This window comes from Syzygium oleosum, unplaced genomic scaffold (genome assembly GCF_021117445.2).
Source record: "Syzygium oleosum isolate NSW1041296 unplaced genomic scaffold, Sole_v2.1 Sole_v2.25, whole genome shotgun sequence".
In the NCBI taxonomy this organism is placed as follows: Eukaryota; Viridiplantae; Streptophyta; class Magnoliopsida; order Myrtales; family Myrtaceae; genus Syzygium; species Syzygium oleosum.
Window position 1 is genome coordinate 4,886,878 of NW_026607509.1, and position 26,470 is coordinate 4,913,347.

Sequence of the window (26,470 nt, forward strand, 5' to 3'; positions counted from 1 at the left end):
CTTTATAAACATTTACTCTTTTGGTAGATGTCCTTAGCCTACCCTTGTTTTTTCGACCACAATTTTGATGGTTTCAATGCATGGTTAATTTGGCATTTCACATTGCTCTAGCGCCTTCAACATCTGTGTACAAATTCAGTCGTACCATGACTAATCGTAGATATAGCTAGGAGCTTAAGCATAGCAAACAAGGATTGGTTTCTCTTAATTACGCGTACACGAGCTAAGTGAAATGTAGATTATGACTGGGCATAAGGGCAACGGACAAGGGTTTATCAAATTGGAACGATATGACGCTCTTGACATTTGAGTTTCAAACAATTTTTTGCTTAAGGATTATATGTATACACGAACTATGTAATGATATACATGCACAAATATATCGACAAACACGCACCATCTACTTAAAGTTTGTTATGAACTTTGGGAGATCGAACTCTTTTTCAATATGAACTTTTCTTTATCTCCTAATTACTAACCGTGCCATGGGTGTGAAGTAAGAAAGTATCATAAAAATAAAGAATTACATGAAGATAGAGCTTTCCCAAATTAACCTCAATCATGACAGTAATAATGTGACTGAACAACCTGCTTATAGGCTCATATGACATGGAAGTGAATTGAAAAATCAATGTTGAAGAACCGGCCAATTATAACATTTTATGTGTTGACGCCGGACCAATATTTCATGAAACCTTCATGATACCAGGGGTTACTCGAGCATCATCATCATCGGCATCTTGTTAGAGTTGAAAGCTTCATAGAAAGAGGGTGGAAATGGTAGGGACTAGGAATCGAGTTCGGGCTAGCATGGGGCCAACATGGCTATATTTGTGTGTGAGCGTGAGAGAGAACCATTTGTGTCTATAGGTGCACTTTTTCGATGTTGGATCGTCGCAGAGTTGAAGAGCCACGGAGGGCAAACAAGGTTCATCAATCCCGCTTGGTGCCTCAATAAATCTCGATTGGTGTCACTGGATTCGTGAATTTCGCTAGTATCGTTAATTGCGCAACGTAATAATTTAAATTAATGTGGCAATTAATAGAAACACTACTAATGGGACTAGCGGATCTCATCTCGCTACAAAGATCACAAAATACTTATTTTTTACGTGAACTGCAATGCATATCTATGCATTTTAATCGAAACACTACTATGATGTAAGAAATTTTGAAAAAATATAGTGAAATTAGAAATTAAGAGAAAAGTAAAATTTAGAAGACTTGTGAAGTCTCCTTGCTTCCCTTTTTTTTTTGGAGCTCCATTAGTACCTATCCCAGAAACTTTCCATTATTTTGAACATCCCTAGTTCTTGAGTATTTTCTTAAAAGAAGCACATGAAGGCTTAGCGGTGGCAGTTTTCCATGTTCATATCATTTATTAGTTTGGAATTGAGATATAGATACAAAATCAAAGAAAATGCTGCACTTTACCCCCTAAAATCCATGTGCACAGCATATGCTGGTAGAAAAAATTAACGGTGCTAACAAGTGCAAGAAAATGCAAATTCATGGGGCAAAATGCAACTTTTTATGCTTCAGGCTTTACCGTACACCAACCTTAAAATTGAGGGAGGTAATATGAAATTTTCAAAAAAAAGAATTCTTGCATTTTATGCACGGTCACTCTCCTCTCCACTCTTTTTATTTTCATGTTTCACTCCCGCCTTCACCTCGCCTCTCTTCTCTCACCAACGATCATCATCGACACTGTAAACCAGCTACCACATTAATGATGAACAAGGAACCATATTAATGATCCACGATCAAACCAAATCCGATGACACCACTAAACATGATCGAGCGAGTTTCTTTTGCTAGATTGTCTAACTATATTTGGCTTTTTGGGTACTCTTTTTGTGCCTTCAAGTGGCACCCATGGATCTTTTAAGCTTCTCAAGTGAAATTTACTATTGCTCTTTGTTGAAATTCTAGAATTATGATTTTTTGTGTTATCTAAACCGAGCTAAACTCGAACCCTCATGAACAATTTGGTCGGACTATTAGCCCGCAACTTAAATAGATGGATGTATATTTTGTCGTAATTGATCTTGTCTCCTATTTTATGTTAAAATATATATCGAACTGTATGTTTCCACCTCATTTCTGCACGATTTCAAGATTGCTTACTGGGTTGTAATGTTTGTTCCGGTCACTTCACCATTTGCCCCTCTCTCTCTCTCTCTCTCTCTCTCTCTCTCTCTCTCTCTGTGGGACACATCAGGGATGAAGAACAACATTACCATGAATGAGCTTGGAGGGTCTCGATCAGTTGCGGGTGGAGGTGGCACAGCAAGACTCTCTCTCTTTCTGTCCTCTCAGCCAATCTTGCGCCACCTTTTCTTCCCGCGTCAAGCTTTTCCACCAATTCTGCTTTCCCCGACAGTGAATGATAATGAGAGCTCATAATAATCAATAATAATAGTAAAATGAAACCAGAGAGACACTAATAAAGATTTCATCATAAACAATTCCCTTCTATCATTAAGGTTTCGCTTCTTATTTAACCCTGCTCCCTCTCCATTCTTCCATTCCTCACCAGTCACCACTACGCACCTTTTTTTGCTTTCTCTCTGCCTTCGCACGCAGACAGTCTCGTTCTCTTCTTCCTCGGGATCCGATCCGACAACCCGACAACCTGTGGAAGTACAAAGAACAACAAAAGACTGTTGGGGTTTCAATTCCCGAGGGATCGTAGTGCGTGCTCCCTTGATAACTCACTCTCTTGCATCTCGTCCTTCCTTTGTCCCAATAAGAAGGAGATCCTGTCAGAATTGAAGTGATCGATTGGAAGTAATATTTCTTCAAGAACTAGGTATCTCTGGCGACATTCCATTTTTGAAGCAAAAAGGATTTTCTTGCTAGTTTGGGGAAGATCCAACTCTGTGTTCTTCAAGAACTAGGTATCTCTGGCGACATTCCATTTTTGAAGCAAAAAGGATTTTCTTGCTAGTTTCGGGAAGATCCAACTCTGTGTTCTTCAAGAACTAGGTATCTCTCTCTCTCTCTCTCTCTCTCTCTCTCTCTCTCTCTCTCTCTCTCTCTCTCTCTCTCTCTCTCTCTCTCCCTTCCTCCCCTCCCCCCCCTCCCCCAATGGTAATGTCTCTTAGGGAGATTGGAAATTATCCTTCACATGTAGACTGTTGTGATTTCGGACTCAAGGTTGCTTCAAGAATTTTTAGGCAGTAAGCTGAAAGTTTTCCCTTAGTAGATCTATTGGAACGTTAAAGGCGTCATCCGCTTCACAGCACAAGCTTCCATTAACTACTTCATTGATAATGTCAGTAATTGTTCTCCTCCTTTTTAGCTAGATCTCTTATTCCCAACCATTCCAGGACGAAGACCATCTTGTTGTTGAATAACAGCTTTCTCGCGGATTACCATATTATTGTTGTTGCAATTGTGTCCGAGTCAATTTTTCTCCTCTTAACTTCAATTCCATATGAAATCAGAAAAATGAATCGCAGTGTTCCATTAACTTTATCTTTTGCTTTCTATAGTGGTTAAGATAGAAGGATTTTTATGAAAGTCTTGCATAAAATCGAAACCTTGATTTAGGTCTTTTAAATGAAATAAATCCATGTAAATTTGACATCTATATATATATTGCTTCTATCCTTGAATGTGATTTTTAGGCAATATACTGAGGCGAATGCTCAGCTATTACTAAGGAGAATATCTGTTTAAAGTGTCCCAAAAGAGACCCATGCGAACCTTTGAAAAGCGAATTGATTTTGATCACTCGTGCATGCTCCTTTGAATCTCTTTTGAAGAATCATTTCGTGTGTCCCGAATATACAAGGTGCACTTATACTAGTCATATTTAAAAGTAGAACTAAATGGAAAGTGTCCAATGACACCCTTTCGTATCCTCCAAGGATGATCTCATCAACATTCTACTTTTCTTTTACTTTGTTCTTCCTTTTTTTTTTTTTTGAACTTTTGAGGATTCAAAAGGGCATCTCTTTTATCCTGTAAAGATTTAGAAAATCAATGCACTAATTAGAGTAAGAAGCAACTCATTCTCATCGGACATGTGAATGTTCATACAAACGAACTTGTATTAATGTAATTTTGATTGAGATAACGATAAACAATTATGATGTATATGTGCAGTCTTTGTTTTGGGACCAAAATGATCCATTTTCTGATCACAGATGTAGTATAATCATAACAGTGGACTTATGAAGTTTTATCCTACTGTTATACCAATTTCAAGACATGTGACATTATGGATTTTATGCCGTTCTCTGATAGTTTAAGATCTTAATTATTGAGTGGATTAACAACAACTGGGACTCAAAACTCATTTATATATGCTTATTTTACTTTTGCATCCTGGACTCAATTATGTGCTTTCATCTTAGAATTATATGACCGGTCATACAAATGTCTAATGTGATAGTATCCCCTCCTTGGTTAGGGTCAACTCCACGTCAAAGAATTTTTTGTCACGACTATTACATCATCGTCCATTAACTACCTAGATCATCTTGAGAGCAGTTGTAATATCAGTTTGTCATGCAGGGGATAAATAATTATCGCCCAAAATTTCTCAATCTATGGATCAGTTAACTTTGATCAACTTCAATTACATATTTCCTTGAATTAAGAGGCGGATAATTCGTGCTTTAACAGTGCTTTTGAATTACCTTTTGGCCTTTTTGTAATTGATTTACAATGTCACTTGCATGTAAGCCGGGTTGAACGGACTGGAAGAAAACTACATTCTAGTATAGAAATCTCATGTAAATGAACAATGGTATCCGCATTATTCACATGAAACCAACCATTAACTATAAAAAAAAGTTTCGCATGAACTCAAATTTTTATATGGCAAAAGCGAGCGCCGTTTTTCATAATATAACTCTTCGACTACATCTAAAAAGAAGTTTCCTTTAATCATGCTTCTTACACAGAGCTGTTGTTTAAATGGCTATTGGGTTTATGAACTTAACATCTTGTTTTGATGATCTTGGAGAAGGTTTCGTGGAATGCTCATTGAAAATTCTAAATACAGCTGCAGGTCTCAGGATATAATTAAAAGGAGAGGATCGAATATGAACACATTTTCACGTGTCCCCCCAGGATTTCGATTTCACCCTACTGATGAAGAACTTGTTGATTACTACCTGAGGAAAAAGATCACTTCAAGGAGGATCGATCTTGATGTCATTAAGGACGTCGATCTTTACAAAATTGAGCCGTGGGATCTTCAAGGTACTAGTAGTTCCACCTTTTCAAGACTAAATATAACATTTTGAATTAAGAGAAAGTGAATTGTTAACTATATGCAATGTAAAATTTGGTCAGAATTATGCCGTATTGGGGCGGAGGATCAGAATGAGTGGTACTTTTTTAGTCATAAGGACAAGAAATATCCGACCGGAACTCGCACAAATAGAGCCACCGCAGCCGGATTCTGGAAAGCAACGGGAAGAGACAAGGCTATTTACTCCAAGCATGACTTAATTGGCATGAGGAAGACCTTAGTCTTTTATAAAGGCCGAGCTCCGAATGGACAGAAATCTGATTGGATTATGCATGAATACCGTTTAGAAACAGATGAGAACGGAACTCCTCAGGCAAGTAACCATCAACCGTCTTGTTATGTACTCTTTTTCACATTGTTCGATTTCCCCGTGCATATCGCACCATGAAATCCTTAGGACATCTCAGAAGCATCTTGACTATCCCTTCATTTATCATCACCTTGGACAAAGCCTGATGTTTCTATACAATTATATGGATTCTGTTGGTCTCAAGGCATAACTATTACTGAAGTAGTCACGTTTGGGTAGAATTATGACCCTACAAGCACATGATCAAGTGCAAATAAAACTTGTCTTAATGGAAACATCATGTTGCAAGGTATATTTATCTAGGTAGCTAGCTGGCCTTGATTTATGCAGTGATATGTATGTACGATCTATGTATCGATTACTAAAGGCATTTACCAAATGATAGGGCAATACGGATGACCATGTTGATTGGCCTTTATTGTTGATTTCCTCGAAGCAAGTTCAAAGCACTTTGGTGTGTTTTCTCAATATAGAAGATCAGAAAATCATCTAATGAGAAAGACATAACTAAATCTCTTAGAGTAATCTTTGTATTTTTGTCTTTGTGGGTGGAGGTACTAGCTAGCGTATTCTTTTGTTTTTTTTTTTTTTTTTGTCTTTTTGGCTATTTTCAATACTCCTACTTTAGTAACTAGATGAAAAAATGACAAGTGCACCTTTTCTATTACTTGAACAGGAAGAAGGTTGGGTTGTTTGTCGGGTGTTCAAGAAAAGAATGGCAACCGTACGCAAGATGAGTGAGCATGGATCTCCATGTTGGTATGACGATCAGTCCTCTTTCATGCCCGACCTCGACTCGCCCAAGCAAACTTCACACCCTAATTTTGCTTACCACCATGTGCCCTATGCTTGCAAGAAAGAGCTGGATTATCAATATCAAGTTCCTCAAGAACATTTCCTTCAACTCCCACTCTTAGAGATCCCAAAAATGCTCAATTCATCAGTTGCACCATTGGTTGGCCTACACATGAACCCTGCAATTAGCACTATGCAGTCATCACCGGCCATGACCGAAGAAGAACACATACAAAAGACAAACAACAGCAGTGCCCAACTGGCAGATCAGTTAACGGATTGGCGAGTTCTCGACAAGTTTGTTGCTTCTCAATTGAGCCAAGAGGATGCTCCTGAAAAGCACAATTATTCCAATGAAAACCACATCTTCGCACCAAACATCGACATGAACATTGTGAGGAAAATGGACGAGCAAGAAGCTGAAGTGATAATGCCACAGAACAACACCTCGACCATGCCTGTCTCCAACCCTCTAATTGAACTCTGGAAGTGACATGGTAATAATAGACTTTCACTACTCAGTGGTATATACTGATTGTAGGATATTCATCTTAGACGATGGAAGTTGTTGGCCAACTTCTTGTGTACATTATAAAGCGAGGCCGGCAGTATATAAATTCGACCATTGAGCTTCTGTCTGACCTTTGTATAATGTTTAACTGAGCGAAAATGGTTAGAGAGGAGGTCATTTATATTTCTAGAAACATGAGCAACTCCATATAGGTATTATGATGTGTACTGTGTAGGTTAATGTTGTTGCACCTTTCTTGTGAAGGACAGGCTTATGTGTAGCCTCCACCTGAACTGTGTAAGTTGTCGCAGCCGCATGCGCTGTTTATTCAAGTTCTTGATATGTGATCATTATTGCGGATGTGTTGATTGTATCACTAGGAAATCTTCTTAATCCATTCTTTCTCTTTGATTGTGGAAACAGCAGGAGCTATTGTTTTTTGGGGGAAAATGCAAATTCCTTCGTGTTCATTATTCATAAAGAACTAACGCGGCTAATTGTATATCAACAGTTGTTTGGGACATTTTTTTTCACTATGATTGGCTTTGTCTCTATCATACCACGTCATTTATAGAACGAATCTATTGAATGTTTTATTCTTTAATGGATGGACCCACATGTTGATAACCCAAATGGATGTAAGCCACGTAAGTTCCTTGTAAAACTAATATGAAAAGTTTTTGCATATGTGGCATGAGCCTGGAGATAATGAGCTAACTCTGCTGGAAGTGAGCCCATACCACGTCATTTATAGAACGAATCTATTGAATATTTTATTCTTTAATGGATGGACCCACATGATGAAACCCCAAATGGATGTAAGCCACGTAAGTTCCTTGTAAAACTAATATGAAAAGTTTTTGCATATGTGGCATTAGTCTAGAGATAACGAGCTAACTTTGCCGGGAAGTGAGCCAAACTCAAGTATTCACCGAATTTTCAAGAGTAGAAGGCACTCAAGTACTACAGCTAAAGATTCCATAACGACCCCCTAAAGTTTTCGTTTTCTTTCCTATCACGTTGACCTAAAGCTGAGACGTAGAGGAGGATCCTTGAGTTTTGGAACAGTCGTACCGACATAAACTTTTGTGTTTGATTCCTGAAGGCTGCTTGTTAAGTGGGGACAGATAACTCGATGCCTGTGGCGAATAAGATATATATGAAGTATTACATACCTACCCCAAGATGATCACTCGCTGATCTCTGCACAAGCAATTCATAGCTGGTATCGATGCTCTTGTTGTCATCTACAGATCGGATCTCCAAAACTAAATGAGTTAGATCAATGTGGTCAATGAAGATGCAAGTTACACGATGAAGCCACCAATGCTGGTTAAAAGTTTTCTGACCTATCTCCCTCCCCTTACGTGACATACAGTCTCACTCACCTAGGGACAGGATGGCTTCTAGCCCTCAAGTGATAGGCATTGACAGTGAAAAATGATGTATAGTCTAATACAATCGCATAATATATCATACTAACATGTGGGCACATGTTTTTAATTTTGCCCAACATAATTTTTCTTGTAGAATGAGTTTAGAAAAAAACTCTCTTACTCTCGGGAGAAATAGTCTTTCTCATCACTTGTATGTTTTGCAAGGTTCATCTGAGCTTTGAGTAACTTGGCAGGGTTCTATTACAGACAAACCAAAATGACAATCGTAAACGAACCCATCCAAGCTACTTGCACGAACTCAGAAGAAGAAGAAGCAGAAGAACAAGAAGAATGGACTTTCTTTCTTGCAGTTGCACAAAAATTAAAAAAATATAAAAGCTTGAAAGAAGCCATGCATGCATTAAGAGTACCCAAAGCCGTTCGTCTCCAGAAAAGTGAGAAGAAGATGATCCGAACATGTCGGAGAACAAAGAGTGACAAAGCAATGAAGAGACAAAGCTTCCAAATTTAAACTAGGGTTTGCGTGCAGGGAGTTTCGCCTAGGAAGCTATACAGAGAGACACTCATGCAAACAGCTTTATTTTCCTTGTGGCGAAGTTCAGTTTCAAGAGAGAGTCCATTTAAAAGGACGAAAGTCTAGCCATACAAATATAATCATTATAAAGGGTCTTCTCTCTCCCCTTCTCTCTCCTTGAATCTCGGCGTCTAGAGAGCAGATGGATTCTTTTGAAGGAATCCAAGGAGAGAATGGAACATGGAGTCAACGCTTTTGTTTTACTAATTGACGGGACTCTTGATGAGACGCTGGCAAATTCAATGGAGAGAGAGAGAGAGAGAGAGAGAGAGAGAGAGAGAGAGAGAGAGAGAGAGAGAGATGCAAAGTCAAATGCAGGACATTCACGAAGAAGGGCATTCGATGTTCGACTTCAGGCAGGCTGAATGATTAGAGTTTGGCCTCGGATGTTTTGTGTATTGTGTGCAAGTGAAGATAACATCAAGCACCAACACCCACAAGAACGACGACAAGCCCATGTGCTGCTATTATGTTCAGCAATTGCAGCGCCAAATCATTTATCCTTAGATCTGTCCCACCAATTCATTTCATCCTTTCGACTTACGTTCTCTTGTACTGCGGCCTAATTATACAAGAATGCAGCAGGATTTTGTTCCGGCTTTGAAGTTTATGCCGATTGCTATGTACTCATCCTACTTTCAACTAGCTTGGAACAGCACATGCTCTCCCAAGTAAGAAAGAACAACAATCCGAACCAAGAAAATCGGATGGAATAGAACAATTTATTTACTCTGAACTCCTCACCCTGGACGTGCGAGGAGAACAGTGCCTATATACCCCAATTTCCTGCATGGGTGGATCCAGTCTCTAAACATGTAGAGTCATTTTAAGTCTCTTCACTTCACTTTGACTGGCTAGTCTCTAAAAATTGTTGCTTATGAGAACAACAAACAATCCGCGATACTGTTGGTTTACATCCCTCTCGCAAGGGAAAATCTTACCACACAATCAATGTTATGATCATGTCGGTTTACATACTCTCTTGATCGTAGAGTGCGAATGGAGCTAAACCCCTGATCCATGCAGGTAAACAACACAGCATGGGGAATGGCAACTGATTGTTTTAATTGTGGTTAAGACAGTACAAGATGCTTCTGTCTCAAATATAGCGACTATACGCAGATGATGTAGTCATTTGAGTATGAGAAGTGTGTAGACAGAAGAGTTCGTCGACAGAGGAGGAGACAACTTGGGTATTTTATCAAACCCTAGGCATTATAGATGTGCTTTATTTGCGTGCCCCTACGTTGGGTCGCTCGCTGATCAGTGTCTCCCCTTGCGTGCCTCTCCGGGGCCTGTCACGCGCTATGTTTTGTTTTATGCTCCTGCACTTTTTTTTGCATTTGTTTCCCATACCAAAAACACCTTTGTTGACTCTGCTATGGCGTCATTATTAATACATGGAGTTGGAACGCCTTTCCTGAGGAAGGTTCGATTCGTTAGGGTTCATGCTTCGTCTTTACATAATGTCAAAAAGACAAACGAAGGGCGAACAGGTAACTTACCTCTAATTACACCAGCTAATTTCTAGACCTCGCTACCCTGCATCGTTTGGGGGTCTCAATGGTTGCAGAGGACCCGACTTCTTCGTCATCTTTTCGGGAAAATAACACAAATGGTCCATAAATTTTGGCTTGATTTGCAATGTGATTTTTTAACTTTAGCTCAATGTTTAATGTCGTTCCTGAACTTTCAATTTGTTTAATGTGATCCTTAAAATTTTTATACAAATTCAATCTAGTCCCTGAACTATATAGAAATATTCAATATTGTCCATGAACTTGAATTAATGGGAGGAAACATTTCATATAGTTTAGGGACTAACTTGAACATGTACCAAAAAATTAAGAACCACATTGAACAAATTAGAAGTTCAGGGATCACATTGCGCATTGGGCTAAAATTTAGGAACCGCATTGAACAAATTAAAAATTCAGGGACCACATTGCACGTTGGGTCAAAGTTCGGGGACTATTTGTGTGGTTAGCCCTACCTTTTTCTCGTTTTGGAAGTTGCTTTGTAACGAACATTTTACAAGATATTTATCAAACACTATTTGCTTTGGCTTGGATGAATTGAGCAAGGACTCCCCTTAGAGTTAGAATTATAGGCTGATAGAACTCCCCAATTCGTACTACCTATATATGGGCTTAGTTCTGCACATAGAAAAGGCCTTCGCTTGTAAATCACCGGCCCACACTGGCACGGCACGGACCACGTTCGCACGTTTCGGCCCAATCACCACCCACGGATGGGCCTCGGACAAGCGAGTCTGGATGAGGCAAGCTGACTCGTGTAACCACTGCTCTTAAACTTTTGCTATTTGTGGAGGGATCGAGAACTAAATCAAACTTAAATTAGGAGAAGGACTCCCGTCGTATCTAATGCAAAAACGGATGGATGCTCTGCGAATCGCATGCAAGATTCTCCGCTAATCGGGTCTTCATTTCTCGACAAGAAGAAGATCGAAATAATTAAGTAGACATCGATAGGTAACCCCAAATAACGAATAGGCTCGACGGCAGCAAAACTTGGATCGAAGCTCTTTCGGCCCATTGGAAAAGGCCCGGCAAGAATAATGTTGACTTTGACCGGATCAACCCCCTCACATTTCCTCTAAGGGGAACGGGTGGATGAAGGCAGAGTTCATCTGCCATATCTCGAGCGACGCCGTCACGTTCACTCCGGTAGCGTTGTTGAACAAGAACAACTTCGCCGCTCCGTAGATCGCTTCCGTCGGATAGACCCGCGATGTTATGACTGTCCTCCCTCCCTGGGCGAAGCTTTCGACGATCGAATGGTCGACCTGTGGTCGGGATTTGGGGTTTAAAGTTAGATTATGTGCAAGATCATGATAACGAGGGGTATGCTGATGATTGTACTGACCAGGAGTCTCATAGTGAACTTCTCGTCGTCCAGTACCGGAACGGATCCACCGTAAACTTGCCTGAAAACTTCCGATGCCTTGCTCGACCTGCATAACACGCGAGGCTCAATCTCCGGACGGGGATTAATCATCTCGACCGATGCTAAAAGATGTCTAAAGATTCAAGACATCGGAGCTTATGGTTCAATTAGGGATTTGAGATGGAGATATTAACCTCGTCTCGTCGGCGCAGAACAATGTCGTGAGGCTGCCATTGGTGGATTTAGCAATGTGGAAGTAGATGGGGGTGAACTCGGAGAGCGACTCGTCGGCGAGAACCAGAAGGCCGAACGGGCCGAGAGTCGTCCTGTTTCGAGCAGTAGCGCATTCGATTTCAGCTTCTGTCTCTTCCAGTGCCTCCAGTGCATCGCTTCCCTCTATTTCGAACTCCACGCTTATGTCGAGCTGCCGACGAATGGAAGATTCAATCAAAACAGAGTAATTACTGGGTCGAGCGGATAAATAATCGCATGAGGACTATGAAATGCCATCGAATACAAACCTGCGTGGCCATGCCGATGTCGAGCGCCACGACGGAACCGGCCTCGACCAAAATACTGTCGAACTCGGTGCTGTTCAGCCTCAAGCTCTCCACCTCTTCCACAGGCCATTCAATGATGTTCGCTCCGGTCTTGTTGTCGAATGTTACGACCCTCGGAATTGTCTGTAATGGAACAGAGCACGATCACATTTCTTTTACGTAACCAAACTTAAATTTTGAGTATAATCATCACTAACTGGTTCAGTTACATCACTTGATTATGAAATGGCAATAGCTAATCTTTTTATCGCAATTGGGCTTTAAGTTCTACCAAGAAGCATAGCAAATAAGATGCAACACTCATCACAAAACAGAGCATAGCTAAATATATGCGTACCTGAACAGACGCCCAACCTTTGGCCAAATCATCATAGTCAGCGTCGGTTTCATTGGTCCAACCCCACAAAATCCTCCTCCCTGTGTTCTGGTCGAAGAAGCTCTTGGACGCATAGTACCTCCCGTAATCCACCTGCAACCCGATGCCCACGTCGGCCTCCGGGTCATCGGGCGTCCAAGTATCGCTAATCGGGTCATACGTCCCGATCGCGTAGTAATCCAACTTCAAATCGTCCAAGCTCGCCTTCAGCACGTGCTTCACGCCGGGCCCGACAGCCGACGTATCGAGCCCTTCCGGCGAGTTGGTCGAGACCGGGTAAAAGTCCACGCACTCCCACATGCCCGTACCATTAACTGCGTGGAGCACCCCGGCCGCGGCCTTGTACGTGGTGAAATTGCTCGTCTGGTAGATGAGGGCCATGCCCGTGTCATTGACCTTGGTCCCAATCAGGACCCGCCAGGTCCCATCGGGCCCCATCCAGGCGGTGGTCGGGTCACGGAACTCGTCGGGCTCAATTCCGGCCGGAGGGGCAATGACCGGGTTACCCGGGTATTTGACCCAATCAAGGAGTAGCGGGTCGGATAGATTGGCAGGGTAGGCTAAGTTTTGGACCTGCACAATGGCGGGGCCGAGGGGGCAGCATGAGTCTAACAAGGTTCGTATGAGAAATTGCGCGTATAGTTTTCTCTCGATAAAAAAATGCACGTAAAAATGTTCTGGAGCATAGCAGATCATGAGCGATCAGTGGCAATGGCCAGTGCTAGGCCCGGGGGTTGGCCATTCACCTGGATGGACTGTTCAGTGTCGCCGGTGTACAGCACCATGATGCGACCATCGGGGAGTAGGGTGGCCGAGCCAGTCCAAACCCCACCCGCATCGAACGAACTATCGGGGACCATGGCGAGAGGCAGGTAGAGCCAGTGGATGAGGTCCCTCGATACGGCGTGCCCCCACGTGATGTTGCCCCACACGGCGGAATCCGGGTTGTATTGGTAGAATAGGTGGTACCACCCCATATAGAACAGCGGACCTGCATCCGCACAAACGCGTTTCTTTACTTATCTCTGCAGTTCTAGGATGTGAGACTGTAGAAATGATGAAGCTAAGGCAGTAAACTGCACAACACTTAAGGTTCCAAATAATACAACTCGATCACCATGTCCAACATCTGAGAGAAAAAAATTGAGTGTTGGGGTCATGTATACCAAATATGCAGTATATTCTTCTTAAACTGTGATCAAGATACAAGTTTCTAATTGGTGATGTAAACCATGATGGTGATATCACAGGGCATTATTTCAAAAGGGTGACATGGGATTTCACGTTCGATCCAGCGGATGACTGCATGTGAAGCCAAGAAAAGACGGGAGGGAGTCCAAAAACGAAAAAGAGAAGCAGAAAATTTGACAGCTAATGCTAAAAGAACTGTTCTGCTTTGTTGGCCTGCCCAACGCCAACCATCATTCAAACCCGTCTTTATCAAGTTTGCAGCTACACCTAACCACAACCACTGCACTGGCCAGCCTCTGCTACTCCCAAATATTTGTATGGTCCAAATTGCACGCCATGAGAGACACCATAGTACCGTGAGTGACTGTAAAAGAAAAATGCCAAGTATCCTAAATGTGATTTTTTTGATGTAACGTATCAAGGGATGCGCAAATTATTATTGAGTCTTAAATATGGCCCGCTTATTCAAATATCTGTTTCAAGTCTGTCATGTCACTTAAATTACAATTATATAGATAAAAAAATCTCAATAAATCTAACGTTGCTCGTGTTACAAAAACTCGGTGCAAATTTTGAACACGTGTTTTTTTCTTCCCCAAGACCTAGAATTACACGACCTAAATCTCCAAATATCTGTACCACCATGCCAGATGCTCGACGCCTGATGGTGCTTTGAATATCATAGTTCTTCTATAAATGTACATTCACTATTTTTGGTGATGAATTCTACGTAGTGTGCTAAAAAACTCTGATGAATTGAGCACGGACATGCGCTTTCTAACCCTCCAAATGCATTTACGTGTTAAAGCAAAGATCCTTATCTCAGCCATCGTGACCCTTGTGGAAATTTTAGAATTTTGACTAAGAAGGGTTGTTTCAGGAGTTACTGCCGATTAGAATAATGATTGTGGTTTAGTCATGCGGTGCAGCCACATTCCTCCAGTCGAAATGAACATCCATTGGAATGAGCTGCATAGAACAACGGAATGTCTACCTACCTCGCTAGAATACGTGCACTTGAAGTTCCGGATTACTGGACCTAATATTCAGAGTCTAGAGCTTCTTGAAATGATTGGGTAGAGCTGAAATATTTTCCCTCGTCTCAGGCTCTTCAACTTATTCTCGACTATGTTAGAACTGAAACGTTGCGAACGATGACATAATTTGGAGAAGTTAGTAAGTAATTGCATCTTTAAAAAAATGAAGGAAAATACCGGAAAATAAATATAATGTACACTAAACTAGCTAACGAAAATAATCCTAATGTATGCTAACCATTCCAAGGATATAGTAGGGAGTTATCAATTATTATAGGGACAAGTTATGGAACAGTCCTACTTATCGTTCCACTTCGGGCTTTGTGATTGATCCATGATTCTTAGAAAGGTTGGTCGAATTATTTTTCGTGCGAATTCGACATCCGCACGAAGAAAATCATTTGAAAAATAAGAACACGCTGGACTTTAGGAGTGAGTCATCGGTTTGTCGAACTTAGCATCCATGTCGATATTATGCTTCCCCATATGTCCCCTCCCTCAATCATTTGTGAAAGCTTGTGATGAATCGAACTGCCTCTTTGGTTGCCATCCATGCAAATTGTAAGACAAGATCAGATCAAGACCCGATCTGTTGCGCAACACAGAGGAGGCTCCATTCGCGGTTGACCCCTATTTGATTGCATATGAAATCTTATCTCATATCCCAACAAGTTTTATAAGCTAACTCAGATCCATATGCTTAATTTATCGCCATTTTCTTTCTCTTAAGCTCTAGGTGAAGTATCCTAGATTTGATAGCCAAAAGAACCAGACACTGCTAGATTTGCCTGCCTAACCAAACGAAGCTAATGCTAATTAAACGACTACAATAGTTTAATGCTGATACCTACGCATAGAAATAAATCGCTGAATATATGGAAAGGACGCAAGAGAAAGGGCTTCTTGTGGGGACTTACCATCAGGATCTGCAGGGGAAGCATCCCGAATCCAGCCGAAGAAATGGCAACAAGTGAGACAAATAATTGAATCGGGTCAGTTTCCATTCTAGAATTTGCAAGAAAAGAAAAGTTCCAAATAAAAAAAACTTGGTGCAATTTTAAAGATTATAATACTGATGAACTAAGATGAAACTCAGCCATTGAAGCCAAGAGCTTATGTGTTAGATTTAAAAGTGACATGCCATTTAGAGAGAGTAGAGGAAGACTAATCAATCAAATGGAGCTGAATCGGATCAAATCAAAGTAAGAGGCGGACATGTAGCGAAATGTCGAAAAAGGGTGTGCGTGTGGAGTGTAGTTGTACCTACCATTCATCCAATTCTTTTCAGGCTGAAAATGGTAAGCTGTTCTTTGGAAGGAGAACATTGCGTTTGTCCAGTTGTACGAAAGCCGGTCCCGAACGGAGGGGTAGGACTTGGCGGACACCCCTTGCGACACTCCTGTCGGCAGTCGCCCCTCATCCTCCGAAAATGACGTCGCTTTGGAGGCCAAAGGATCCGAGCGACGGTGGTCACTCTTGGCTGGCGTCCCAGGGCTTTGGTTGATGATCAGCCCGACCAGCGACATCAGGAACACGACGGAAGCGACGGTTGCCGCAAACACCTTCAAGGGTCTCCGGAAGCGCGCCGGAGGCCGTGTGGGGGAGGGGTCCTCCGGCAGGAGGGTGTAGGGTGCATTGTTATGGGAGGGGCTGTTCTCCATTGCTTCTTTTTGGGTCGGGACGTTGTCGTAAGTTGTGGTACAAGGTCGGAGGCAAATGTGATGGTCTTAAATAGAGAGAGAGAGAGAGAGAGAGAGAGAGAGAGAGAGAGAGAATGGCTTTCAAGAGCTCATGGGCATGATCTAGCTTTGCGGGGATTGGATATGAATTGTCGCGCAACCTCAGTCCCTGGTTGTGTCAGTTCTTGTCTGATTGCGCTTCTGTGGGTGTGAGAGATGAGAGGGCAAATGTGCATGTGCAAATTCGTAATAAGGAGGGACGGGGAAGGTTTCGCTAGACGCAGTTTAGGCTGTATTTATCAGGGTACTTTGGTTTTCTATGCATTCACCAAAGTTTTTATATGATTTTTCCTCTCTTTTTTACACATTTTTTGGGGGGCGGGTCGGTTTATATGGATCTCCTGTTCTTGAGATTGAACTTAAAAATGGTACGGCGAAGACTTTACAGATCGGAGAAGTATACCCTTGAATTCCTCTCTTCACAAGCAAAACAATGGACTTTTCCCACGTATGGGGTGGCATCTCCTTTTTTCAAAATTTCATACCTTCCGGTCAACCCATTTGAAAAAACAATGGCAGATCGTGTGAGTTAGAAGGAATTGAATGACATGCCTTCAAGAACCGGTAAAGCAATTTCGCCGCGCGCGACGTGCATTTTCTTTCCACTACCAAAAAGCAAAACCCTCTTGGTTTAAGGGATATCAAAATGACACATCACAACTGATCATCCAACATTTTCGATATAAATTTATACATCTTTGCAAGTTACCCTTTGTCCGTAGAGGCAAACGCAAAATGTATAATGAGAGTTTCGTTAACAAGCCAAAGGAAAAACAAAAATATATGAAACCAAAGTACAAATTGAACCGGAAGAGTAGGTGGAAGAGAACCTGCGTTTGGGCACGGCAAGGAAGGGAAGAGAAACTGTATGTCATTTGCTGCATCTCTCCGTTCGTCAAACTCGAAGCAAACTATTTCTCAAACTTTCAAGAAGGGCGAGGTTGATTAGTACGGCAAGTCATAATTAGCAGCCTATAAGCAGACACGTGCGAATTCTCGCGATAAAAGTCTCTCTACGTAAGCAATAAAATTCAATAGGCATCGTCCCGTTTGATTAGCATAATCTTGATTTCTTGTCTGACTGCACTATCAATTTCGAATCGATGTTTGCACCTGCTCAATTGGAGTACGTACACCCTCTCCTATCTTGGTCAAAGGACTTAAAAGCTCCATCCATATAGTATATGCTCCCAGTTTGGCCCATTGAAAAGTGCTAACACTTCCGCTCTTTGTTTTGATCCTCAAATACCAATTATAATTTCTTTTTGCGAATTTCACTCGTGAATGAACATGAGTATCCTGCGACCAACTCCAATAAGGTATAAAATATGCATTACCCTTGAACGCTTGCTCACAATTTATCAAACTTTTTGACGGATCGGTCCCGTAAATCATTCTTAATATACCTAGAATTACTCTTGGATCGTTCTCAAGAGAAATGGGAGCTAAAGGACGTGATCAGAACTCGTGAGAGTTCTTGCTAGAGATGGAAGGCTGGGACGGCTTCTGTCTAATTCTGCACAGCTCGGATGATTGCTCGTTCTTAGCAATCGAAGACCAATACGACCACCACGTGATAATGGATCTGACTATACTTTTCAAGGAACCATGTGCATGATCATGAATTACCTCGTAAACTGTGTAGTTTTGCGCTTTTGGAGACGTTCCATCCACATCATTAAGAACCCCACGAAAGATCCCTCCAAGTGTCGCCATGCGAATAACTACAAGAACACAGACATTGAGAAAAACCCAAATGGCCCATCTTCTACGTCAATCCCATACATACAAAAACTGGTGTGACATGGCGATACGACCATCACATAGTTTCCGATAGCACCATGAAGTTTCGAGCTGACCGGCCAATGCTAAATGCTAAGCAAGCCACATCCCAAACACCCTGTAATAAGTATCACAATCATTCCAGTGAGGAAGTTCGCAATGATTGTGGAGCATACCAGCCAGTCCTCCTCCTCCAAATCCCTCCTTCCCCCCTCTCCCCTGCACCTCCTCCGATCCTTCCCCTTTTCTCCTCCGCCCGCCCCGTCTTCCCGTGATCGACCCACGCCGTCGCCGCCTCGCCCATGGCCAGTAGCCGCAACCGCCGACACCGACGCCCTCCTCCTCCCCCTCGCTACCCCCGCACCTCCTCCCCTTTTCTCCTCCGCCCGCCCCTGTCTCCCAGTGATCGACCCCCTCGCCGCCGCCCCATGGCCGCAGCTTCTGCCGACGCAGACGCCCTCCTCCTCCTCCCCTCCTCCCGACCTCGCTCTGGCCTCTCTCGAGGAGGAGGACCCCCGCTCCTCCTCCCCGTCCCCTCCCTCCCCCTCCTTCTCCCCCCGCCGCCCCTGTCTCCCGCTTCATCTCCTCGCCTTGAACCCCGCCTCCTCCACCGTGGCCAAGGCCGTGAAGCCCGAGCGACGACCAACGGAGGACTAGGCCTGCAATTTTTATTTTATAATTTATTTTATTAATTTTTAAATTACGAACCTGAACCGGTGGAACCATAACCGGCGGAATCGAACTGGCCCGAATCCGCCGGCTCATACATGGCCACGAACCGCGGTTCTCCCGAACCGTGGCATGTCTACCCTGTAATAAGTATCACAATCATTCCAGTGAGGAAGTTCGCAATGATTGTGGAGCATACCACGTCAATTGGAATAATTGAAAGATTTAAGACTTAATTGGAATAATTGAAAGGTTTAAGCTAAATTAAAATGCAATTGGTTTAGGACATTTTGAGCAATTTTCCCGATTTTGTGAATACACCGAAGTAAGCTTAATAGCATGATCCATAAGTGTATTTCCTCTCCATCAACCAAGCTCTTATTACATGCATTAGATGAATCTCAATTAGTGTATCAAAAGAATGCCAGGCTAGACCTATCTTCACTAAAGGTCGAGATATATCGAGTACATCATAATTCAGATGACAAAAACGCTTTCACCGCCCCTAATAAGAATTAAATTAAAATAAAAGGTGGATGAATAACAACATCGGATACTTTGACCATCCGCAACGGCAGGAGGCAGACATGTCACTCAGCATGGAGTCTTAAATTCATGATGAACATGTGTTCATGTGATCAATCGATGTCATCCTGCAGATTTGGCCCATCACGATACTCGTGACATCTTGAATCTTGCCAATAATAAACGACCTAATCGCGTGATTGGTGTCGTCAAGATCTCCACAGTTGTCGTTGCTTTGGCTTCTGACTTACCTCGTTAGCTCGAAAATGAATGGTCGTTGCACATCAAAGATGGATTGTTAGGTTTATAAGAGATCTCGCAGGCAGTTTGAATGCGATCTCTTAAAACGGAGAAGGACAGTTACGATTCAAGACAAGTAAAGAAAGTACAAAAAGAATCGATCCCAACATTGCAAATGAAGACAGCATGTGCTGGAGTCTCGACATGGACACCTTTTGTGGGTCTGAGAAATATATAATTTAGCAGAACAGCAAGATGAAAATGATCGATTAAATCTCACGTTTCGCATTCGATCGATTAAACCATCCGACCTACTCTTCTACTCTTTCGAACGGTGTCATAAACTATTGCTCACTTCAAATCCAGAACGAAGCAGCTATTCGGTTCAATTTGCCGTCATGTTCAGAAGAGGTTCATAATTATTATGGTAGAGCTCAGCTCGTTGTTTATACTAAAACGGCAAATCTCAGGACCTTTCATGTGCATAAGTCGGACCCAGAAGACAGTCGGTCCATGAGCCAACCGACCCTTTCCCTCCGAACGCATACGTTTTGGTGTTACAGTGCTATTCGAGAGGTAATACATGGTTTCATACTCTAAATTACAAATGCTGATCTGCTTTGTCGAAGGAAACTTATGGCACACGGGCCTATAGATCCAAATCGAAACGCTAATGATATAGAAGTGCCTGCAGTGCGAATTTCAATTCAGCAGCCATTTTGAGTGCCTCATACCAGGCAGTACATAATTGTGATCAGCCAAGAATTGAGATAAATTGCATACATCGTACGCCACTTTTCTGCACAAATATCAGAAAATTTGGACAAGGGTGTAATCCTTACATACATTAATGGCCTCATGAACACTTGATTTCAATTCTATGTGTGAAAGAATGAACAAATCGTCAGAGCTTATACTATTCTCCCACTGGAAGGAGCTCAGCCGGACGACAAGTGAAGTAAAATCAAGAGAAACATATGGAAGATTAAGATACACTGGGACATTAGAGCGATGCCAACAGATGAAGCTAAGGGAAGGGAATTTACAGTTACAGAAAGCAGCTTTGTGCAAAGAAATAGTCATGGCGTCATGTATTGCCACCTCGAGGTCTCTTATCCGAAGATGCTCCAGAACCTCTTGATGCGTCTCCTAATGGACTTTATGTGTAACTTTGCTAGTAGTTTGTGTAGTACTATCATATTCTCCTTTCGTTCATATATCACAATGCGCTTGACTTCTTCCATATTACTAGCGAGTTAAGGAACTCCATCACCTGTATGGACATGCGGACATTCCGTCATTGTCATGCTCAATGTGAAGAAAAACCATACAGACAATGAGATAAGCTACCCAGGACCCAGCCTAATCAGGACAATGCCAAAATATATAAGAAAAAAAACAGGCATAATGTCAAAATTGAAGTGCTTCATTGCTCAAATAAAACACGATTTCCCTTGCAAAGTAGGAAGGGAAAGCAATAAACAAGATCAGACATCAAGCTTATTCATTGATCAACATTGATATTTACCTCTGAGGGGTCCCTAAGAGAGTAATAGGCACTACTTTCTTTGGGAACTGAGGAGACCAAAATGCCATGACCTCGATTTTCCTCTCTCAACACCTGTCGGGTACAATAATACACCATTAGCGAACCACCGACTCACAACAAGTAGTCCAGTCCTACATCTGCAGCAATGCCAAGTGGATATATATTTATTACCTTAAAGGCATCTTCATCTGTCCGATCATCTCCGATGTATATTGGGAGCACATCTTCACATTTACTAAGTCCTGAGAGAAAAAATAAACCCTTTTCATACAGTTCCAGTTGAAAATAAACAACTGTAGACAGCGATACAAGAAACTAAGGACACAACAAAAAGAAGCCAAATAGTACCGAGCGATTCGAGCAAGAACATAACAGCTTTCCCCTTGTCCCAATTAATCACGGGCCGGACCTCCAAAACCTGAAAAGGAAGAACAGTCAAACACGCATCAAATCACCAATGTTCATTATCAAGAAGTATTCATGGTAACTGCAAACAAAACCACAGGATTCTACCAAGTTAACATTTTTTATTCTTTTGATCAGCAAAAGAGTGCGGAGGGGTCACCAGCATGGCTAGCCCCTCTCAGCATTACTATTAGGGTCTTACACTCACTACGGAATGTTTGACTTGAACCATAGCTACTCAGTCCATCACCGCAGCACGCACGAAGTCTCTCAATATGAGGTAGCAAATGCCCAAAGCACGAGCTAGCCAAAGGTTCGCTCCCAACCTGACTCTAACTTGTGACCCCATGAAAGACGATACCCTTTTCAAAAGTACTACCACGGTCGCTAGTCTACAAAGGTAACATTTGATGGAAAGCGAGCAATACCTTCCGCCCATGAGTTAGTCGCAATTGAGGATACTTCTTTAGAATACCATTAACACGTGCTGCAACCTCTTTCCAATTCTGCGAGAAGATAAATATCAGAAGGTAGATGTGGAATTAACAACAATATTCAGAGGGCAGTTTATCAAAAGCCTACCTTCTCATCAACTTTGCGGTAATGTACAGAAACACAGAACTTATTGTTCTCCACTTTCACACTGTCAATTTCTTCGGTAGTTTCAACAAGAGATGCAAAAACCTGTTCATGCAGAGATTTGAGATAGACATTTAGGCAATGAGAATTTGCGGTCCATAAACCTTAAAAGTATCCTAAATGAGACTAAAACTGCACAACTATGCACCTTCGCTATCATGGTTAGAAATTCACTAGCTGGCTGGAATAGGTTGACTTCCTTTCCCTATATATCCCAAAAAGACAGACAATTAACACAGCAGTTTTCTTGTCCACAGCAGGAAAAGAGATTGAAAACCAGAAATGCACTGGCCATTCAATACAAAAGATTAGAAGAGAGACCAAATGGTGTGCAGAAGAGAGATCAAATGAATCTGAGACCTGCTTGTCCGTGGATCTTATAGAGTTCGGGTGGTCATCAGTAGAAGAAGGTCTAACTGGGCCCATAATGTCCATGCCATGGCTACCCGCATAATAGAGTTCAGTCAGTCCGACAAATTCAAATACCTGATTGAACAGCAAAAGAGTCGTGATCAGGGAAAACTGCAAGATACGATTCAAATCCAAATTCATTTAATCACCCATTAGTTACCTTATCACGACTTCTTCCACTAATTATTGCTGTGGGGAAGCATTTTGCTGCCTTTCTAACGGCTGCTCGCATCTAAAAGTTGAACAGGGTAAGTTTTAACACCAAAGGTAAAAAAAACTAAAACGGGTCTTCCATGTAAGATGCGTGAAGAAAACTCTTACAGATTCCGACATGTATGCGCGGTCAGGGTTCTCAACGATGGGAGAAAGGGTCCCATCATAGTCTAGGAACAAAACAATCCGCTTGCCCTTCGCATAATTTGCGAATTGCTCAAAAGACAGCAGAGCTGATGGATACTTTAGCTGCAAAGTTAAAAGCTAGAATTGAGAAAAAATCAACAATGTCGGCCAAATGCAGGAAAAATTAAGAAAGATATGCAAAATTACCATCCAAGTTTGGTAAGCAACGTCTGCTTCATCAGCTACAACATCATTATTGATGTCCTTGGTTATCATCTTGGGCGGAGGAGATGATGATTTCATAGCATCCACCCATGCGGCAGAACGAATATCGTCAAGAATCCCGTTCTTCCTTGGTATGGTTAGGTTCAGCCCAGGTGACAAAGGTGAAGATGAGGCTGAGCATGGCAGAAAATTGGCGCGCCCTAGTCTTGACTTATTCATTGGAGAGGTTTCAGGTAGAACAGGAGAAGCATGATTAGACTTGAGGTCCATTTGATCCAGATCGTCAGCACACGTTACAACAAATGTGAAATCTGCAATCTTCAGTTTAATCTGATTCCGACCAAAAGATCACAATAAAAGCTGGCCCTTCCTGCTGCTTGTCTATTAGTCCACTAACCAACAGGAGCCTGAATATGAGCGAGTAAAAATCTTGTTAATCATATGACCAAGCACTATCAAAACCAAGATTCACAGAATGCTGCTAGCTCCAGATCTACTCTAACTGCTCGTTCGTTTGTATACGAGCATGAGAGAGGTAATCAAATGACTTTTCCATGGCATCCAGGGCATGCACAATCAATAACACAGCACAAAAAGAAGTTTCCAGAGTCTACGAAAGAAGAGCTCAGTTCATAGCTATTACTAAATAACGCCAGTCGTGGTTCATGGAACATGAGGTCTCGAAGGCAGATGAACAAAGAATCAATAAAGCACTGATGCCGGAGAAAAATAAGGTTGAAAAGGCTGGAATGACCAAAACAACAAAGCAAAATAGTTTATCGAAGTAGATAACTGATGGCAAATGGTGTTACAGGTGCAGGGGAAATCAACAACGAGCCTATACTGCTTTGGTATAATGTCTAGTTATGTCAAACATCCTGATTCAGAGATATATAAAGCATTCTTACCATGCTTCCAGGAGTATCCATCTTTATGATACCTTGACACACCCAATAACACTTTCCTCCAAAACCTATGAAAGTGGGCAGAGACGTTTCGTGTTTATGAGGAGGAGGATAGCTAGCTTGATACTTTCGAAGTCTCGACTCGTCTTAAATATTGGGTTACCGCAGAAATGATTCCAGTCCACTCGAGGACTTGAAGGTTCTAAAAGAAGAGAGATTCAAGGTCAAACCATGCAAAATTAAATTACAAGTCTGAAAAGGATCTTCTTTAATTGCCTAAACAGGGCCGGTATGGAAAATTTGACCTTCCACCACCAACCAAACCAAGCGAACTTTCCTAGGGGGAAAGAAAAAGTGCCCAAAGGAAACTTAAATAATCAAAGATGGAAACAGGTACGAAATGGCATCAGCTTTTAATGAGATGCAGTTTCCGCGAAACCGAACCATAGTCGGCGAGGTTGGGGGCAGGACTGCAAGCATAAATGTACATAAATCACGCAATAACAACAGCTACAACAAAAGTCAAACAAGAAAAGAGGCTGTGTTCTCCAGACCCGTTGGGTAAAACTACAGGCAGGGAAAACGTATACAGAGATTACAAGGAATCCAAGTCAATATTCTTTCCAAATATGGCACTATTCAACTCTCAAGGGGCCATCTGGTACAAAGAATCTTGAACCCCGCCCCGACTGTTTAAACCAATCGAAGCACGCTGATTAATGTGCCGATTATAATCTTTTGTCGACAAAAGGAATCAAAAGATTCCGAGACAAGAATCAGAGCCCCGAACAAGTTCAAACCGAAATGGATTGTATGGGAAGGCAAGCCAAAGAGCATTGCGTGAATGCACGCATTCAAAGAGAAGGCGGTTACGATAACAGGGAGACACGCCCGTACTTGACGAACGGAAGAACCGTGCCGTACCGGCGAAAAGGGAGAGGAAACGATTGGCGAACCAGCTCCGAACGCTCGGGTGCAAGAGAACTCGACAGTGCCTTCAAAGCGAGACAAGCGTAAATCGCGCAAGAACACCCCCCCGGTTAACGCAGACTCACTCTGACGACACACATCCACATGTATAGAATCTTCAAGGAAAGAAAGAATTTCAATGCGGGGGTTGTCCGGACGCCGCTGAGGGGATGGGTGGAAAGAAAACAAAGACGAGTTCGGACGGTCAATGTGATTCGCCGACGTCGCTATCGTGTTCCGTCGTTTCTCAGCAGCCGGGGATGGGTCGAAACAAAATCCGAAACAAAGATAATCACCTGCGGAGAGGAAGGGAGAGCGCTCGGCAATGGCCACAGCCACAAGCAAGAGAGCCAAAGGACTCCCACCCAAGAAGCGAAGCGATGCAACGCGTGCGAAAAATCAACGCGAATTGCAGGACTCTGAAGATACAGGACTCTGAAGAAGAAGAAGAAGAGAATAGCGACGAATGAGGTCTGGTATTAATAGAGAGCCGATCTTGACGGGAACCTTTTTCTCTTTTTTAACTGGCGCTCTTGGGTTGGTGAGGCGTTTTGTTGAATCACCGAAACGCATTAGCCCTAGAAAGCACACCGTCTCTTCCGAAGATGCCGACCTTCGCGCACGGCGCGTGCGCGTCACGGACAAACGAACGGGGCGGCTGTCGGCGCCACCTCCCCAACGCCGCGCGTGGTCAATCGGTTCGGTGTCAACTGAAAAAACCGGAAATTTTTTCATTTTTCTCGTATTTAGAATGGTCGGTTTTATTATTAACCAAGAAAAAATTAAAAAAACCAACCGCCAAAGAAAACGTACGAGGGACGGGAGGCCGGTGGGGCCCGGGGAGGAGGGGAGGGGCATGACGGACACGTGGAGGTGGGGGCGACTCAGCGTGGGGGATGCGTGCGTGTGAGGACACCTGTGATCGAGCTCGATCTGACGTGGCCACGACGGGGGTTGGGGCCCGCCCCCTGCTCGGGCCCCGAGTGCGGAACGTGTCGTCGCTTTCGGTCGCAGCTGTGGGCATTGAATGCGTACCGACCCTACGGGGAGGCCCACGTGGCAGGGAGCGGGTCCCGCCCGGCTCTGCTCCTCCTCCCTGCGAAGGCGAGGCGAAGACTCGTCGTGTCGTGGCCTCGGGATGGT

The 26,470-nt window shown here is 42.7% G+C and overlaps 4 protein-coding genes and 1 long non-coding RNA gene across 14 annotated transcripts; 2 read left to right on the plus strand and 3 right to left on the minus strand.

The window, feature by feature from the left end:
* The first annotated feature begins 2,506 nt into the window (after positions 1-2,506).
* On the plus strand, positions 2,507-7,261 carry LOC115690956 (NAC domain-containing protein 7-like). 2 transcript variants are annotated; one of them, XM_056302729.1, is made up of 5 exons: positions 2,507-2,793; positions 2,904-2,991; positions 5,021-5,220; positions 5,314-5,589; positions 6,263-7,261. In XM_056302729.1, exons 3-5 carry the CDS (start codon positions 5,061-5,063, stop codon positions 6,868-6,870), a joined length of 1,044 nt encoding a protein of 347 aa, XP_056158704.1. In that variant the 5' UTR covers positions 2,507-2,793; positions 2,904-2,991; positions 5,021-5,060; the 3' UTR covers positions 6,871-7,261. The 2 variants fall into 2 exon arrangements, with proteins under 2 accessions (XP_056158704.1, XP_056158705.1); XM_056302730.1 differs by having other exon boundaries at positions 5,027-5,220.
* On the minus strand, positions 6,405-8,863 carry LOC130134892 (uncharacterized). Its single transcript, XR_008814419.1, has 2 exons — positions 8,064-8,863; positions 6,405-6,709 (listed from the first exon to the last, which is right to left on the minus strand). It is a non-coding gene; the product is annotated as an uncharacterized LOC130134892 (long non-coding RNA).
* A 2,456-nt stretch (positions 8,864-11,319) lies between these two features.
* LOC115690968 (acid beta-fructofuranosidase 1, vacuolar-like) lies at positions 11,320-16,986 on the minus strand. Of its 3 annotated transcripts, none has more exons than XM_030617488.2 (8): positions 16,198-16,986; positions 15,848-15,856; positions 13,449-13,693; positions 12,664-13,275; positions 12,288-12,449; positions 11,961-12,190; positions 11,746-11,833; positions 11,320-11,665 (listed from the first exon to the last, which is right to left on the minus strand). In XM_030617488.2, exons 1-8 carry the CDS (start codon positions 16,589-16,591, stop codon positions 11,465-11,467), a joined length of 1,941 nt encoding a protein of 646 aa, XP_030473348.1. In that variant the 5' UTR covers positions 16,592-16,986; the 3' UTR covers positions 11,320-11,464. The 3 variants fall into 3 exon arrangements, with proteins under 3 accessions (XP_030473348.1, XP_056158961.1, XP_056158960.1); XM_056302986.1 differs by lacking the exon at positions 16,198-16,986 and adding an exon at positions 14,134-14,257 and having other exon boundaries at positions 15,848-15,935; XM_056302985.1 differs by lacking the exon at positions 15,848-15,856 and having other exon boundaries at positions 16,198-16,985.
* Positions 16,987-18,610: 1,624 nt separating this feature from the next.
* LOC130134959 (proline-rich receptor-like protein kinase PERK2) lies at positions 18,611-19,108 on the plus strand. Its single transcript, XM_056303021.1, has one exon. It carries the CDS (start codon positions 18,611-18,613, stop codon positions 19,106-19,108), a length of 498 nt encoding a protein of 165 aa, XP_056158996.1.
* Positions 19,109-20,728: 1,620 nt separating this feature from the next.
* On the minus strand, positions 20,729-25,869 carry LOC115690963 (trehalose-phosphate phosphatase A). Of its 7 annotated transcripts, none has more exons than XM_056302954.1 (13): positions 25,624-25,869; positions 24,362-24,560; positions 23,436-23,860; positions 23,211-23,351; positions 23,050-23,121; positions 22,800-22,964; positions 22,627-22,683; positions 22,422-22,523; positions 22,268-22,345; positions 21,783-21,852; positions 21,606-21,676; positions 21,414-21,506; positions 20,729-21,158 (listed from the first exon to the last, which is right to left on the minus strand). In XM_056302954.1, the coding sequence occupies exons 3-13, from the start codon at positions 23,721-23,723 to the stop codon at positions 21,105-21,107; spliced, it is 1,191 nt and encodes a 396-aa protein (XP_056158929.1). In that variant the 5' UTR covers positions 23,724-23,860; positions 24,362-24,560; positions 25,624-25,869; the 3' UTR covers positions 20,729-21,104. The 7 variants fall into 7 exon arrangements, with proteins under 7 accessions (XP_056158929.1, XP_056158928.1, XP_056158927.1 ...); XM_056302953.1 differs by lacking the exon at positions 25,624-25,869 and adding an exon at positions 25,283-25,561; XM_056302952.1 differs by lacking the exon at positions 24,362-24,560.
* Positions 25,870-26,470: the final 601 nt, after the last annotated feature.

Bases quoted from the DNA above. Each gene is read 5' to 3' on its own strand.
- LOC115690956 (XM_056302729.1), top strand. From the start codon at position 5,061: ATGAACACATTTTCACGTGTCCCCCCAGGATTTCGATTTCACCCTACT. The intron at 5,221-5,313 runs GTACTAGTAGTT...AAATTTGGTCAG, and splicing joins TGAGCCGTGGGATCTTCAAG to AATTATGCCGTATTGGGGCG. The intron at 5,590-6,262 runs GTAACCATCAAC...TTGAACAGGAAG, and splicing joins GAACGGAACTCCTCAGGCAA to AAGGTTGGGTTGTTTGTCGG.
- LOC115690968 (XM_030617488.2), bottom strand. From the start codon at position 16,591: ATGGAGAACAGCCCCTCCCATAACAATGCACCCTACACCCTCCTGCCG. The intron at 12,191-12,287 runs GTTTGTATTCGA...ATTCGTCGGCAG, and splicing joins ACATCGGCATGGCCACGCAG to CTCGACATAAGCGTGGAGTT. The intron at 11,666-11,745 runs GTCAGTACAATC...TCCCGACCACAG, and splicing joins AGTTCACTATGAGACTCCTG to GTCGACCATTCGATCGTCGA.
- LOC130134959 (XM_056303021.1), top strand. From the start codon at position 18,611: ATGATTGTGGAGCATACCAGCCAGTCCTCCTCCTCCAAATCCCTCCTT.
- LOC115690963 (XM_056302952.1), bottom strand. From the start codon at position 23,723: ATGGACCTCAAGTCTAATCATGCTTCTCCTGTTCTACCTGAAACCTCT. The intron at 23,352-23,435 runs GTAATTTTGCAT...TTAACTTTGCAG, and splicing joins TTGCTTACCAAACTTGGATG to CTAAAGTATCCATCAGCTCT. The intron at 21,507-21,605 runs GTAATAAATATA...TGTACCCGACAG, and splicing joins CAGATGAAGATGCCTTTAAG to GTGTTGAGAGAGGAAAATCG.